Source organism: Micromys minutus (genome assembly GCF_963924665.1).
Source record: "Micromys minutus genome assembly, chromosome: 29".
NCBI classification, from domain to species: domain Eukaryota; kingdom Metazoa; phylum Chordata; class Mammalia; order Rodentia; family Muridae; genus Micromys; species Micromys minutus.
Window position 1 is genome coordinate 1,949,607 of NC_137964.1, and position 17,490 is coordinate 1,967,096.

A 17,490-nucleotide genomic window follows, 5' to 3' on the forward strand; every position below is an offset into this window, starting at 1 on the left:
CTGTGTTTTCCACGGCATAAAGTTGAGAAAGTCAGCCCTGCCACCTCCTTCTGAACAGTGAAGACGTTCTGGGTCCGGAAATGCAGCTCTATAGCAGAGTGCTTGCCTTATGCATACAAGGTGTTAGGTTCCATCCCAAGAACCCTAAAAAATAAAATGGACATCTGAATTCTTACATCAGACTTAAACATCTGGCCAGTGTTTTGGTTCCAGGTTGTTTGGCATTTATTTTTATTGTGTTTGTAATGGAGAAATACATTATCTGCTTTCAAAATAGTGCTCGAAAATACAAGGAGTACAGATACTACATAACAGCAAACTCCAGTCAGGAGACACTATGCACATCACATGAAAAAATAGTCTGGTATTCACGTAATAAAAAACTAGACTTCAAAAGTCCCAAGTTTCCAGCTTGGTTTTAAAAAAAAACAGGCATAGTTACACTAAACATTTAATAAACATTTTTCCAATGTGTAAACAAAATGAGGAGACTAAGTTTGTGCCTAGCTGTCTCCAGCAGACATTGTAGCTATTTGAAATACAAAGCCGTGTGCTTTCTTATGCTGGTGGAAGGGCAAAGTGAACTTGCACAGAGCAGAAGTGTGACAGACAGAGGTCCAGCAGTCTAGGGATCAGAAAGTCTCAATTACTTCGTAGTTTAAAAGGAAAGACTGAAAACTAATCTAGAAGGACAAGAAGAGTTAAACAATTTTGACTTGACATGGGAGAAAATGGGCAGAACAGAAAGGAAGAGTTAGAGAGGGAAAGGGAGAGACAGACCTGGCTGCTCAGATGAGCTATTAAGTTTGCTGTATCTGAATTAAGGAAGACTAAAGCTATCATTCAGTGACATCTGTTGGCCCTCATGGTTCCTACATATGGGGATTCTGCTACTTTATCAAGAAGCAGCTCTACATTATAATATCCCTAAGACTTGGTTGAAGAGTAGAAAACCAACTAGATGACAAGTGCTTTGTGGAAATTATTTTTGTATGACTGTACACTCTTATCTGATAAATTCTGGTACTGCATTAAAATAAAATATGGCTTAAAATTCTTAAGAGTAAAAATGCCTTTTGCTTACATATTTAAAATTGGAAACTAGTTTTCTTCCAGAGCAGATACTCTGTGATCTAGAAAGTCTTACGTCAGTGAAGATCAAGAACATCAGTAATATGAATACTGGCCCAGTTTTCTAGAGATATTAACCACAGTTAGAATCTGGTGTTCTGTGCCATGTGGCCAAAGAACTTTTGGATTCACATCATGGTTTGGATATTAATATTTTGAACTTTTAAGATGTAACATGTATGCATGCATGCTTAATGCGAAGAGGATGAAATCAAAGGTTTTCTGTTTGAGGGCAAATGATTAAGGACAAAAGAATGTAGAACTCTGAGAAAATACCTAGTTGCTGATTATACATTCTCCCGAACAATTCTACAGATAAAACCCATATACCATTTCTTGATCTTGTCCCACAGAAACAAAATACTTAGTAATTATGGTTTTGATGTCAAATGAATGCCCTTGGAGTCTACATTCCATTTTAAAAGGTGTAGCCACCTCCTGGGAATGGAGATATAGAGTTTTGTGCTTTCTCAAGTATATTACTACAAAAATAGCATACAACTTTAAGATTAGTACAGAAGCCTTTTCAGGGGAAGAAAAATAGTGAAAATTCTCTGAAGTGCAAAGGCAAAAATTAGTTCTAGCTCATAATGGAAAAATTAAATTTAAAAAAATCCCATAAAGTGCTAAAATAAGGGGTTCTTATAGCTTGTATTGCAAATTTCCCAACAGTGGATCAAACATAAATCTAATTCTAATGTCAGTCATGGATAGAAATGAATACAGCTGGAGGGGTTTTTTCTCTTCTCTATCATTAGTTCTCTGAAATAATGTAACTGCTATCAATATGCTAATGATCTGAGGCATGAGTAACAGTACTTCTGGTTTTAAATGCTAATCTGGACTTCGGTTCAAGATTAGGCCAGTAAAAACAGTTACCAATCGAGTATGAATCTATTTTGAGTCTTATCTAGTCTGGGTCCCTTATTTTCCTTTAATATCCGAAAGCGACAAATTCAATTTGCAAAAATTTGTGTAAGGGCCTTTGAGGTGGTTTCTATCCATTGAATCTGTTTTATTGAACTCTCAATAAAAGGAATAGAATCTCTAGGAAAAACAGGGATACCGGGCTTATCTGTTCCCAGGTGTTTCCTGAGAGGCCAACAGAGAAGCTGCTGTCTGAGTAGTGTCTAAGCTGGACTCGTCTATCTGGTTCCTTCTCTTCTGTTGGGTTTCTTGTTCCTTTCTTATCAGGTGAGAATGTCTTCTAGACTCCTAGTATAGGATTAGGTATGTTCGCTGCTGTGTTTCCTGAAGGTCTAGATGGATGGTTTACCAGATGTGTCGAAGAAACAACTCTGGTCATTGTAGGCTTAGGTGGTGGTGAAATGGTAGGTTGTAAGGGAATCTGAGGGATACTTTCACTCAGTGCAATCCCGGGGCTTTCTATGGGATTCACATGCTGCAAAGAAACGTCAGGAAACTGTATGTTGGTCATAGATGCTGCCATAACAGCCAGAGCAGGACTGTTTCTGCCCTGAGGGTTTCCAGTTAGTGGGCCTGTCTTTATAGTGCCAGTAGGTGAAGGTGCAGTCATGCTGTTTTCACTGTCTATAGATAAAAGAAGGCTGCTGTCATTCACAGCCGTCAATCGTACACCTTCTGTTAAATGCGTTTCCTTTTTCTGAAGAACATGATTTGGAAGTAGCTGATGAAGTTCCTTTCTTCTTAGATGCATTGCAGCAATCTTCATATCCATCTCAAACATCTTACTATTTATTGCTTGTCTGTACACTGTGTCTGTGAAAGACTGAATATCATAGGTGAGATCAATACTGAGAATTTCAGAATTTTCTGGCTTTTTCAGCACTAACCCGATTACCCACATAGTACGAAATTCTTCCTTGTCAACATTTTCTTTTGGTGCTGGAAATGACTGGGGATTTACATGTGCCAGAGTAATGAATTCATTCTTTTCCAGGCTCCCAACCAGGATTCGGATCTTTGATTCTACCAAGCCCACCCACTCTAAATGTTGTTTCTCTGTTGGTGCACTTGCCAGAAGTACAATATAATGCTTGTACTTTTGAAAAAAGCTTGGAGCTTCAAAAAGTTTAGACCATTCTGCCTTATTCAGCAGAATTTCATGTGTGATAGCAAGCCCTTGCTTAAACTCCTCAATCATGACCATCCGTGTTGAAACAGACACATTGTATGTGGAGTTCTGCTGTGGGTATGCTGGTGTAATTATAGGCATAAGATGGTACCTGTCACTAGGATTCACTCTTGGGTCCCATACAGGCAAGTTAAGATTTCGTTCTTCTGGTTCTTTTAACAACACTGGATTTGGCCATTCCCACTCAGAAAACACCAAGAAAAATTTTCGTACAAGAGTGGATGCTATTGCATTTGGATAAAGCTGGCAAGTTCTTGCGACTAGCATAGCCCAGGAAACACCTCCAAGGAAACCCAATATATTGGAGTAGATGTTGTGGCATTTGGCCCATAATTTGATGGCTCTCAGTGTTAACCTGAAACTGTCAATGTTTGGTACTAGATGTAAAATTTCATCAGTTACCCGGCAACCATTAAGGCTTCTTATGCACCTAATATCTAAATTTTTAAGCAGACTGTCATCTCGTAGGTCCAAATCTTCCGGAATAGTCTGCAATGCTAATCTTGCAAACAAAATATCAATCTCTATTCCATCAAAACACAGTTTGATAACCGGCACAAAGGCCTCCTCAACAGCTCTTAAATCTTTTACTTCCTCCTGTAGTTTCAATTTGTCATAAAAGGAGGTGAAAAAGTCATTTCGATCCACGTGTCTTGGTGCAACACACAACGCATCGATATCTGCACCTTTTGTGTGTACTCCTAGTCGGTAAGAGCCGAACGTAAAAATTTTCCCCCCAACATTCTCAATTACAGCTTGTGGAAGATTCCTGCTTTCACTGATTTCTCGGATCCATTCCTTCACCAGATTATTTAATTTCTGCAAAATTAAAATCCTGCGCTGCAGTTCCTCTTCCTCTTCAAACACCCCGAAGGGCTGGAGGGTCTCAATCAGCTTCTGGGTGAGTTCGCGGTCTGTGTCCTTGGGGGCGGCCAGGCTGATGGGGGACGATATGCCGTACTGCTTCGGGGCGGGAGCCGGTTGTTGTGCTCCTTGTGTGGTCACCGCAAATGGCATCATCTCTAGCTCCCGCGCCGCCAGGGCACTTGCCCCGCCACCGCGACCTCGGTGGCCTCTGCTCGGCTCATGATCCGAAGGCGCGAGGGGCGGGCTCCTGCCGGCCGGCCCTGTCGGCCCCCCCGCTCCGCTCCGAGCCCGCCGCCTCAAGCGCTTCCCCTGGTACCCCTCCGGGGAAACATGGCGCCGGGCTCCTCAGCGGTCGCGTTCCAGAACCGACCGCGCACGCACGCGCCTGCGCACCGGCCGCTGCCGCTCTCACGAGATTGCAGGAAATTCTCGCGCTAGAGGGCTTCGGGAAGAGCGCCATTGTGGCCTGCCATGCTGGCTGGGTTCTGAGAAGTCTCTCTTGAGGGACAATGCACGATCCTCTATCCCCAAGCAGATTCCAGGGGATGCTCCTGCTAGACCCAGAGTGACAGTGGCGCTCTCATCAGGCCCTGGTGTCACTTGTTGCACTGGCTTCTGCTTTCCTTGGCTTCTGCTGAGACGTTACCATCAAGCCAAACTGTATGGCCTTTGGTCTTCTTCTAGACCATACTTAAATCTCTGTCCTAAGGTCCCACAGTTCCACTGCTGTGTGTGTGCAAGGTAAATGTTCTCAATTTACAAGGGCACGCTGGGATTCCTGCACCAGAGCAAGGAGTCCTTTTCATTCCATGGCCTCTAGAAGATTCCCACGCCTATGCTTGGAATATGCTCTTCCCGACATTCTCTCGGTTCTCTTCATTTAGATACATGATAAACCTTCCCATTCTTCCCGTGTTCCAGATCTGTGCTTGTTTGTGGGTGACACCAGATCTCTCACTTCTCCATTCTTACTTCAGTTACATACAGTGTGCAGTTAAAGCACCACTGAAGTGCACTGTTTGTTTTTGTAGTATTGTTCCAGTTTCACTCCTGTTGCTGACAAAAAACAACTTAGGGGTAAAGGGTTTATTTGACCTACAATTCTAGGTTACCATCAATTACAGGGAAGGTGAGAAGAACTTACACTACAATCACAACTAGAAAGTCCTAGAAAGCTAACCCTCACAATTCTCTTGTTCTTTTAAACATATCTCTATTTTGGAGGTGATATATTGTTTCATGCTACTCATCTTCAAATATGGTGCACATGCATTAGTATTCAGTAGCCAATAATGCTCCTGAGAGTCTAATTCTGTGCTGTGCTGTCTTCATGGATTTCTGTGCACATTCCCTTTTGTGTCCTCTTATTTTTGTTATGAGCTCATTTGTAGAGAGGATTGGGATGTCCACATAGTGGATTATGTTCTTCCAAGTAGGATTACCTTTAGTTTGCCAGATGGTCTTATACCTACTAAATTGTGTATGATGTTTCTTTCCTTTTTCTTTTTCTTCTTTGAGACAGTGTCTCTATATTGTTCTGGCTGCCCTGGAGCACAATATGTAGACCAGGATGGCCTCACATTCACAGAGATCCTCCTACCTCTATCTCCTGAGTCCTGGGATTAAAGGTTTCCACACCTGGTATGACTTAATTTTTTTTATCCACTATAATCCAGACCCAAATACATATGGGACAAAATGTGCTTTTTAATTCTCAAGAAAGTTTTTAAACTTTTCACCATCGAAAACCCAGGTCAAAAAAAAAAAAAAACTTTCCTTGTCATCTGTATACCAGGCAGGTACCCAGCACACTACCCTTGGAGAGTCCAACTTCCTCAGAAAGGAGACCAGGTCTCCGTGCTAACTGCCCATCTTCCTAAGGTCTCGAAGGGCTCTGTCTCTCTTGTCCACTGTCAAGCTCAAGTTCCCTTATTATTTTATTTTTGTTTTTTATTTGCATGTGTGTGTGTATTTTTGGGTGAGTATACATGCATCCTCAGCAGCTGTTTAAGACAGGGGTGCTGAGACTCAGACTCTGGTCCTCTGGAAGACCACCATGTGCTTTTAACCACTGAGCCACTGCTCCAGCTCCAAGTTTAAGCTTCTTAGTTGTCCAAACCGACAGATGCCTCTCAGGGAAATTACAGTTTCACAACCAATTGAGATCCTGTGTTTCATCGGGAAAGAGGTCAGTCAGTGAAGCGTTGCTATGTAGGCATCCCCATGAAGCTACATGGACTCAGTCCCTGGAACCCATATAAAAAGTGGGCACAGTGGGCACACTTGCAGTATTAGAGAATGGGGCACAGACAGATTCCTGTACTGGAAGCCTAGAGAGCCTGCTTGATGGGATGTCGACCAACGAGGCAGACAGCTCCCGAGGAATCACACCCATGGTCATGCCCTAGCTTCCACACTCCACACTCATGTACACATGCATATCACTAACACACATGACACACATTCAAAAGATCCCATGGCTGATCTTTTTTCTGAAACCCACAGAAATGTCCTTTATTTAGGGTGGGGAATTAACCTATACATTGGAAAGATAACAGAGTGTTCATTCATCGTGTCTACATTCTTTATGCATTTTCCAGAATTATCTAAGTTTTGGTTACTTCTGTGTTACCAATTCAATGAATCCAATGATCTTCATTGTTTCTGACCCACAGAAACCTTATGTTTGGCCAAAAAACCACTATATAAGTTTCGCTCCTATTCCTTGTATACCTCTGGACACTTGCTGCCTTTCTCAGTTTGCCTTACTGGCTTCTCCTCCATTACTTAGCTTCAAGAGGTTGGAGGTCCTCTGGTATCTGCATAAGCCCTTATCTCTCCTCACTGCATGCTCACTACCTGCATGCTCTGTCAGTTTCCACAGTTTTAACATCACCAACTAGTCTTGGTGGCTTATGCATGTAACTCGGCATTAGAGAGGCTGGAGCAGGAGATTCATGGGATTAAAACCAGCCTGGACTACATCGTGAGTTCCAGGCCAGCCTGGGCTATGAGACCCTATCTATAAAGAAATATCACCCTCTTGCATATTAACTTTTTATAATCAGACCCTCTCTCCTAAGCAGTGGGTCCATACAATATGACTCCAATATTATCACCTTGAATGTCTCAAACTTTGTCATTTAAAGAGAACACCTGGGTCAGCAAAATGGCTCAAGGGTTTGTAAAAGCACTTGCTGCATAAGCCTCAAGCCCTAATTGAGATCTCCAAACCCTGGGTATTGAAAACTGATTCCTAAAAGTTGTCCTCTGACCTCCACATGTGTGCCACAGCATGTGTGTCATATGTACATGATAAATGAATGAATGAAGAAGAAAGAATGGTTCTTCCCACTCTCCCATAAGCTGTTTCTCTCTGTAGCCTCCATTTAGAAAATCGAACCTCCATGGATCCTGAATCCTGGGCTTCATTCTTGGTGCTTCATCCTTTCTAATTTTCAACATCCAATTACTTTCCCAACACTGTTGGTTCTACTTTATTCACTTCTCTCCACCTTTAACTGGAGTCTAAGCACTGCTCTGGTGAAACGTCTCCTGTCAACTCATTACTGACCTTCTCAAAGTATTCCAGCCTCAGGATCCAAAATGGGTTTGTACATGCTTTAATGGCCTCTTGTACTTCGTTTAAGTCCAGAGTAACTCCCTGGCACTGCTGTTGGGATTCTGTAAACCCCACCCCTCAATTACCTGGCAGTAGCCAGGTATGCTCCGCCCCAGTGACCTGACACTATAAGAGGGGCTGCTTGCCCCCTCCTCTCTCTCTTGACCTCTCTTGCCTCCTGGCTCTCTTGCTCTCCCAGCCCTACCTACCCCTCCTCTTCCCCTTCCCTTCCCCCCCTCTCTCTCCACGTGCTCATGGCCAGCCTCTATTCCTCTAATTCCCTCTCTCTCTCTCTCTCTCTCTCTCTCTCTCTCTCTCTCTCTCTTTCTCTCTCTCTGCCTCTACCACTCTCTTAACTCTCCCATGACCTGAATAAACTCTATTCTGTACTATTCTGCGGTGTGGCTGGTCCCTTAGGGCGAAGGGATTCCCAACATGGACCCCCCCAGAGGCATCTCCCTTGCCCCCAGACCTCGCTGCACCTCTATGGGCCATATGCCCCCCACTCTCTTCATCCTTCTCCCAACATTGGTGCTGAAACCCAGGACGTCATCTTTTCACAACATTGGTGCCCCGTGACTTTTCCTTTCAGTGACTTTTCCTTTCATTGGTGCCCTGTCATCTTTTCCTTACAACTGCCACTTCCCAATACTGACTGCCCGGCCTTCCTGTTTGCTTCTTCTTATCTCTGGTCTTTGAATAATATTGTTCCTTTGTCCAGAATGTTCTTCCTGCTCCACCAACTGCCCACTGCTCTCTTCACCTGGTATGTATGCTATCATCTCCCACAAAGGCAAGCTCCAAGTTCATCTCCTCAGAGAGATCTCCTAACTCATAACTAAATTGTTTTTGCTTGTGCTCTGTAAGGGTTTTGTTTGATTGTTGTTGTTGCTGTTGTTGGTAAAGGGGATTGAGCCTAGGTTCATTCTAGGCCAATGTGTTATCACTGATCTGCATCCCTAGCTCCATAAATATTTATAGTTGTTCCCTGATAAGTTGTGGTGTGTGTGCATTGTGTGTTCTTGCGCACGCATGTGTGGTGGGAACACACATGTGTTACATGAGTGGTGTGCCTGTGTAGGAATAGAGGCAGGCACTCCATCTTATTCTTTTGAGTTATAGTCTCCCTCCAAGCCTGAAACACAATTTTCAGCTAGCTACAGCACTGGTTACAGGCAGATGCACAAGACCAAGCCTGGCTTGTTAGGTGAGTTCTAGGATCCAAACTTGGATCCTCATGACTATGTAGCGAGCTTTCTTAACCTTTGAGTCTTCTTTCCAGCTTCTTGAGAGATTTTTTTTTTGTTTTTTATTTTGGGGGGGGGGTGTTGAGGGTTAGGTTCAAGAAAGGGTTCTCTCTGTGTAGCCCTGGCTATCCTGGAACTCCCTTGGGTAGACCAGGCTGGCCTTGAACTCAGAGGGTCTGCCTGCCTCTGCCTTCCAAGTGCTGGGATTAAAGGCACATGCCCCACCCCCAGCCTGGCACCTTGAAGAGCTTTTGTTTTCATTATTATTGCTGATAGATTCTCAGTTACCTAAGAACCAGATCTGTTTGCTTGTGAACTGCCCTGTATGCAGCACCACATCAAGTGCCTGACACACAGGGGTTACTCAGTGTTGGTTAGCAAATGAACAGGAGTGAGGCAGCCTTCTTACCCACGTCAGCCCCACACCAATATCTATAGTAACCATCTACTGCTTTAGGAAAATAAATGATTCCTTTTTACATTATGTATTTATGGCAGGCTGGGAACTGCATATCCCCACCTCACAACTCTTTTGTGTTCTACTACAGAGGCTGAAAAGCCAAAGTATTTGATGGTCCCATTTCTCCTGCAGCTAGAGGCAGACCTGGGCACAATTAGCTGTTACTACAACATACATTCCTAATAGCATTAGAGTACATCAAGGAAAAACACTTTGAACCAATAGTACCATGGGAACTAGTAGGTGCTAACATGGTTCTGATAGAGTAATTACATAACTACAAGGTTATTAATATTAGAGATGCTTCAATCGGCCAATGGCCATGTGGAATCTCTTCTAATTTGGAATTTAGAGCATCATTCCTGTGGAACCTGCTTCAAGACAGCTGTGGAAAAGGCTCCTTCAGCTGAGGAATGGCTCAGTAGATAGAGGGAAATCGGACCTCAGAACCTATGCACAAAAGCCAGATAAGCATGGCAACCTTCTCTGATGCCAGCACTCCAGAGACAGAAACAAGGGATGCCAGGCACAAGCTGGTTAGCAAGACTAACCAGAACTGGTGAGCACTGGATGCCATGAGTGTGCTTGCTCACTAAAAGAGAGTGACTGAGACCCAGAGTCATATTCATACATCCACTTAATGTACACACATGAATGGACGCACCCACATAAACATATGAACACACGTATACACACCACCTACACACAAAAAAGTAAATAAACACTATAAAGGCTGAAGTTTTGTGCAGTAGGAAAAATTATTATCAGGTTACTGGGGCCAGAGAGATGGTTCTGTGATTAAGAACATGAGCTGCTCTTCCAGAGGACCCAGGTTCAATTCCCAGCACCCACACAGCAGCTAACACGGGTATGAAAATCTAGTTCCAGAGCATCTGATGCCCTCTTCTGGCCTCTGAAGGCACCAAGCATGCACTGCTATACAGATTACACATAGGCAAAACACCCATACACATAAAACTTTTTTAAAAGACAATTTTAAAGCAGTTGGGGCTGTAAGAGCTCTCATCTAGCATGTATGAGGCTGTGGGTTTGATCACTAGGCCCACAAATATGTTACTTTGTTAGTAGACAGCTACACAACTGCTGACTAATGAAGTTAAAAATATATCCTTCTCAGAATATTAACTCAGTGTCACTAAAGCAGTCACAAGGTTCTGAAAAGTCTAAGAGATGCTGACATCATAAACTACAACTGACCATGACAGTTGTAAACATGTTCTCATCTGAAAATTCCAATTTGTGCCAAGTGTTAAGGTAAATGGAGAATTTTGAACTTGGTGAGGAATCTGAGGATGAGAATTTTTCTTTACATGTGTACACACACACACACCCTCAACTGCATACCTAGTGACATTTCCATTCCCAAGCCCATGTGCTAACACATGGAAGAACCTGGAGCTCCCCAGGAGCAGCTCATTTCCTATCCAGCATCATGCATTTTCCTCAATTTCTGAAATTCTTCCCTGGGTAAAAGTTGTCAGAATCAAAATAAACTCATTGTGTCAAACATTAATAATAAGGTTGGGGTGTTACAAGAGAGGACATCTCTCACACACATCCATGATAACAATACCATTCCAGGAGGGTCTGCTGGAATGGCAGTCTTCTACAAAGGCTGTTCTCACTTCACCCAGAAAAACTTCTCAAGGACATCTGGTGAGCAACTGCTTGTCACCTTGGACTGCTGCCAGCCTGTTGCAGCTAGGGGTGACCATTTCAAAACACCTCATGCAACTTTTAAAGGAATGTTTTCTTATTAAAAGCTCTTTTCTTTGCCATGAATGCACATGTGACTTACTGTGACACTTTCAGTCCCACTGCAATGTTCATTCCCAACAAATCTGTCCTTGGAAGTGGCTCAGTAGGTAAATTGAGGCTCTTGCTGCCAAGCCCGACCACCTGAGTTTGATCCTCACAACCACATGGTGGGAGGAGAGAACCAACTCTTACAAGGTGTCCTCTGACTTCCAAATTTGTATCACAGTGTGCACCCCCAAACAATGAATGTAATTTTAACAAACTTAAAAACAAAGAAAATTGTCCATATGTCTGTCCAGCAATGGATCATGACAGTGTGATGGGATGGATGTACCTCCCCTGCCTCCTGTGTTTGTAAATTGATGTAAATTGTTTCAGACTGCTGAAGAAAAGCTCATTGTTTTGGTTTTCATCAAACCACATGAAATAACTATTTTCCAAAATGAGTCTACCACCAAGCACCCACTACAAGGAGACTGGTGGAAAGGCAGCAACTCAGAAATTAGATTCAGGCGGTGGGTGGCGCTCACCTGTCATCTGAGTCCTAGGGAGGAGGGAGCAAGAGAATCAGGGGTTTAGGCCTCCACCACACACACTGAGCTTGCAGACAGCTGGAGTACATGAGACCCTCTCTCAAAACTCTGATTAAGAGCAGAGGAAAAGTATTCCAAGCACAAATGATCACAGGAGGTGGTTCTTGGGGACAGAACACATAAGAAATAACCAGCGCACGGCAGAAGCAGTGGCTTCATTGTGGCCTCTTCCTGGAAGTTCCCAAGCTGCTGCCTGCCCTTAGGTAACAAAGTTCATGGGGGAAAAAAATGCAGATTTAGAGCCAAGCACTCTGCGATTGACAACCTTGGCCACGTCCAACTCCAAGAGGCAATGTGTCTATGTCCTGGCCATGCTGAACTGAGCAGATTTATGTATTAACTCCCCATTTTCTGTCAGAAAATACCCAACCTAAAATCCTGGGTACACACGAAAGCTGAGACCCATAGAGGACCTCTCTTCTCCAGTGTGTGTGTGTGTGTATGTGTGTGTGTGTGTGTGTGTGTGTGTGTGTGTGTGTGTGTCACTGAACCTGGCAGTAGCTGCTTCACCTAGACTGGTTAGCCTGGAATTCTCCTGCCTCCATCTTTGCGCACTGAAATAATGGCACATGCCGCGATATACAGCTTTTTCCACACTGTGGGGATCCAAGCACTTTACTGACTGAGCATCTCTCAACACCCCTCCCACACTTCACTGGTGCCAATAAATGTCAGGCACCACAGCAAACTTTCAATAGGCTGCTCTTCGGTCACAAGTCGGGTATCTGCTATCATCAAATCTGTAGCCTCAAATCTCAGTGGTCCTAATTGCTTACTTTTTTATGGAGAAGATACCCAAAGCAGAAACGGCCATCCTGTTCCGGGAAAGGAGCCCATCTAAGGCTGGACAGGAAGAGGTCCAGAACAAATGGCAGTTCCACCATTCCCCATTAACAAATACTGAGTTTCCAAGGTCTTCAGCCCTCAAAGCATCCTGGTTCACAAACAGCCTAAAGGCTGCAGGTAGGTCCCAGACACCTGCTTGGCCTCCAGGGTAAGATGCTGGGTAACAAAAACCAACCATCTGGGCTGAGTCGGCCTTTGAGGTGTAAAGTGGGCTCTCAATCACCAGAGGATGTGTGGCAGTAGGAGGAGACATTATTCTTACAATGCGGGGAGTCAGGCAGGGGCAGGAGGAGCTGCTCCACACACTAGAATACACAAGACACCTCCCACTAGCAAAGCCTTCTCCCACTCAGATATGTCCGGGAAGCTGTGGTAGAAAAATCAAGGGCTAACTCGGCTCTGCATAGGGAATAAAGGGCAGTAGGGCTAAAGCATAGTGACAAGGAGTTGTTATCCTAGCCAATCAGGAAGATGACGTAGGGGATCACAAGTTTGGGGCTAGCACAGGCTACATAGTGAGACCAAGGCCAGCTTGGAAAAAGTAATGAGACTCTATCTCAAAATAAAATGAAAAAGGATCTGGAAGGCTGGAGGTATGACTCCATGGTTAAGAGAATTTACCCACGGGCTGGAGAGATGGCTCAGTGGTTAGAGCACTGACTATTCTTCCAGAGTCCTAAGTTCAAATCCCAACAACCACACGGTGGCTCACAACCATCTGTAATAGAATCCGATGCCCTCTTCTGGTGTGTCTGAAGACAGCTACAGTGTACTTATATGTAATAAATAAATCTTTAAAAAATAATACAATGTATTTTTAAAAAAGAGAATTTACCCAATTCAGTTCTAACACCCTCATCAGGCAGCTCACAACCATCAGTAATGCCAGCTTCAGGAAATCCCACCTCTCTACACATGTGCACACATACAAATTTAAAAACAGTATTAAAAAAGAAGGTATACCTTGTTCAATGGTAGAGCCCCTGCCTAGAATCCCCCAGTGTGGATGGGGTGTGGTTCAGCTTAGCATATGCAAGCCCCTAGTTCCGTCTCCAATACAACACTGACAGAGAGAGTGCGCAAGCGCAAGCATTCCCAAACAGTCCTGCTGACCTTATACTTGCTCTTACCATGATTTTAAGCAAGGCTTATTCTTCATTCTTCCTAAGGTGCTGACAAAAACCACATGGCCCTGCTGTCACTCTCCCCATAGTGCATGCAAGTGATTGTAATCTTTATCTCACCGACAGGACACAGAGCCCTCTCCTCGTGGCACAGGCCCTAAATTCCAGCCCCTGGGAAACTATCAAGAGCTGCCTTCCAGCCCAGTGTGTTCCACCTCCACCTCCGCCTGCCTCCCAAACAGGCAGCCCATATTTTGATAAGCTAGAAAATCAGGAAATCACCGCACAAAAAAAGCAATGTTTATGGAAAACAGAGCCCAAGCATGACACAGAGCATCCCCATGGGTGCTGTGCCCCAGTGATTCTCTAGAAGCAGGTGAACTGCCAGCTAGAGCTCAGTTCCTGTTCCCAAGGCTGCTTGTCCTCAGGCTTCTGACACCCTGGTGCTCTAATGCCTGAAAGAAGCTCCTGAAAGCCCCCAGCAGCAGCCTCTTTGTGGGAACAAGAAGGGGGCTGATCCCAGCTATGTAACAAATACCTTTAATCCTAGCACTTAGAAGGCAGAGGCAAGCAGACTGATCTCTGTGAGTTTGAGGCCAGCCTGGTCTACATAGTAAGTTCCAGGCCAAGTCTGTCCATCATTAGGTCACCATGCTGTGTTACATGGGTGCCGGTTACAAGGGTGCCAGTTACAAGGGCACCCTTGGCTTTCCAACTGAGCCGGGCCTGCTCTTTCTTCCCTTTACATCTCCTAGGCCGAAGCAGAGACTCTATAGTTGCTATAATGCTGATTAAGAAGCATGGACAAAGATTGAGGCTCTAGCTTAGTGGCAGAATGCTTGCCTAGGATGGGTGAGGTCCTAGGTTCAATTCCCCGGGACTGCCAAAACGAAAGAGTAGGGAGGAGGAGCTGCAGCAGAATGGGCATTCCTGTGACAAAGAATCTACCATAATCCTCAGAGCCCTTGCCCTGGCCAGAAGGTACTAAGCACCTTCATCACACCCAGAATGGCAGGCAGGAAAGTCTTCCCTTGGGCTGGGCCTGCTTGGGCAGTAACATGACCCCCTAGAGCCTAAGTGGGTCACTCCGCCTGGCCAATGAAGAATGGGCTCTTTATCAAGGTTTTCATAGCCACCAAGAGAGAGAGGCTGTGAGCTGTGGAACTTCCTCTGACCTGGCCTCCTGTGAGCACAGTGCTGAACGAGGTGAGAAAAATCTACAGACTACATCCACAGTAGCCAGCATCCACCATGACATAGGTTAGCCAACGCTCTACCTCACCCAGGGGACACAACTTAAGGGCCTAATGACAGACAGACCCGTGGACACAGGGCACCAGCAGCAGCCCCTCTGTTGGTCTCATTAGGCCTCATGATGAAACAGAAGAAGACCCAAAATGTTGCTGGGGGACTGAGATTTTGGCTCAGTGAGTAAGAATGTTTGTTATGCAAACATGAAACATAGTTCTAATCCTCTGCACCATATAAAATGCTAGGTGAACCCATCATCGAGAGTGTCACACAAACCACCGGGACTTTCTGGCCACTAGCCTAGCTCCAAGCACAGTGTAAGACTCTGTCTTAGGGAATGAGGAGGAGAAAAGCCGGAGTTGGCTTCCCAGAACCCACTGTGGAAAGGGAACTCACGCCACAGAGTTGTTCCCTGACCTGAGTGCACCATAAGATTGCTTACACTGTTCACACATAGTTCTGTCAGTTGCTGGGATCCACATGACAAAGGGAACTGACTCTTACAGTTTGACTTCTAACCTCCACATCACACACATAAAATAAATCTAAAACATTCCTTCAAAAATGTTAGCTAATTGAAAAACATAAAATCTGGCAAAACAACTAATTTCTTTGTATCAGTTGAATAATAAAGTCATAAGCGCCAAACCACCATCCACGTCCCTGAGGCCCAGAGCAAGCCAAGTTGCCCTGCTCCTAAAGTCCACAACAAGTGTGACAACCAACCGCCGCTAGACCGCCTGAGGCACTGCTAACCTGCTGCATCTCCTCCTGCGGCCACTTGGCACCAGAGTCCCTTGGACCTGGCACTTTTGTGAGGGTATATGACAAGGGTCTTCTTGTCTTTCTATCTGGCCACCCTAAGATGAGAGGGACTCTGTGGAAGGTCAACAACACAGAACCCATGGGTCTCTGGGACTATACAAGGTAACAGAAGCCACTGAAATGGCTACCAAGTGTTCTATAGTTAATGCACATGTCCAGTAAGGTTAGCCAGACCTCTGAGGATGATAATGACTACTCACAGCCCCACTGGTTCCCACCTTCCCCCATGTTCTGCTCTTTCTGCCTGTCACCCTGCAGCCATTCTTCCACACTGGATCCCGACCCTTCCTCACCTGCTGTGGTGGTATCCACATCCTTCGCTGCCAGCTCTTCCACATCTGATTTCTTCCTCAGCTCAAACCTCCGGGACAAGCCTTCTCGGGGTTTCCATAACTCCTGGATCAAGAGGGGCTTCTCATTGTCCCCAAATACTCGGAAGCACTGGGCCTGCCACCGCTGTCCAGAGTCCCCAGCCTGGCCCACAACATCACATAGCACATACTGGCCGGCACACTCAGGGTCCAGGGCATAGCGTTCCAGCGCTTCTTTCACCAGCTCCTGGGCGCTGGAGGCGCCAGTGGCCAGGACACTCTTATAGTGGGTGCCTGTACAGACACTGTCCCCAAACACCTTCAGGACCCCAGGGGCTGAGAGCTGCGTGGAGAGCTCCGAGGGGTCATCACTGGCACCTAGGCTGCAGAAAGTGGAATCCAGGTCACGATACTTGTAGCTCAGTGTCCGGGACAGCATAGTGGATAGCAGCTGGCTCTGCCGCTTCAGCTTATTCTTGGTGGGAGGAGACATGATGAACTGAGTTCCATAAAACATGGTGGGTGTGTCTTCATGAATGATCACAGAGGCTTTCAACCAGTGGCTGGGGGAAGGCTGCAGCCTAAGAGAACAAAGCAGTACGGGTTAGGGCCAAGTATCAGGGACATGAAGCAACCGACAGGAGGCCAACCCAGCAGAGGACACAGTCCTGGGCCATCCTGTCATTCACAGCACCTGAAGCCAGACCCCAGCAATGGCACTGACAAGTCAGAGCCTGTGAGGTGCAAGGGACACAGCAGATCTGATAGACTGAAGTGCTTCCAGGGAAAACCACTGGCTGGAAGTGGGAGGAAGTCCTAGTAACCACCTTAGGGCTGTATGACTTCTGAGAAGTGTTGAGCACAGGAGTAGTGACTGCAGGTGGACAGGGACAAAGCACACAGTATCTGTAAGGCAAGTTCTCTGTCCTAGGGGACATGCCCATCATATAGCCATGTCAAAGCTACAAAAACAAAAGCAAACACAAAACAAGCCATATTCAACTTGAGAGCAGAGCCCTGACCCTCTGCGAGTTCAAGTTTGTCTATGCCAGTCTATTATACAAAAGACAAAGTTCATCCCAAACACAAGCAGAGCTGGGAAAACGACCACAGCCACAGCCACAAAACAGTAATAATACTAAAGTATAGGCCTGGAACTGAGGAGAAGTTCAGTGGGGAAGGGCACTTGCTGTGTAAGCATGAGGGCTGAGATTCAGACTTCCAGCACCCATGTACCAATCTGGACACACCCCACAATGTGAGGGGTAGAGACATGAGGACTGCTAGAGCTTGCTGACTGCCAACCTAGCTCCAGACT

The 17,490-nt window shown here is 45.3% G+C and overlaps 2 protein-coding genes across 3 annotated transcripts in view; both read right to left on the reverse strand.

Annotated features, from left to right (window-relative positions):
* RADIL (Rap associating with DIL domain) overlaps positions 1-16,704 on the reverse strand; it is a gene marked incomplete at its 5' end in the record, with an annotated part of 56,651 nt that extends 39,947 nt beyond the window's left edge. The window contains one exon of one of the 2 annotated variants that reach the window (XM_080941288.1): positions 16,155-16,704. In XM_080941288.1, the coding sequence (XP_080797414.1) occupies positions 16,155-16,689 (535 nt within the window). The remainder of the gene's footprint in view (positions 1-16,154) is intronic. The other variant, XM_080941287.1, reaches the window with a different exon arrangement.
* PAPOLB (poly(A) polymerase beta) lies at positions 2,339-4,267 on the reverse strand (the record flags this gene model as incomplete). The annotated part of the gene is made up of 1 exon (XM_080940673.1): positions 2,339-4,267. The coding sequence occupies one exon, from the start codon at positions 4,265-4,267 to the stop codon at positions 2,339-2,341; it is 1,929 nt and encodes a 642-aa protein (XP_080796799.1).
* Positions 16,705-17,490: the final 786 nt, after the last annotated feature.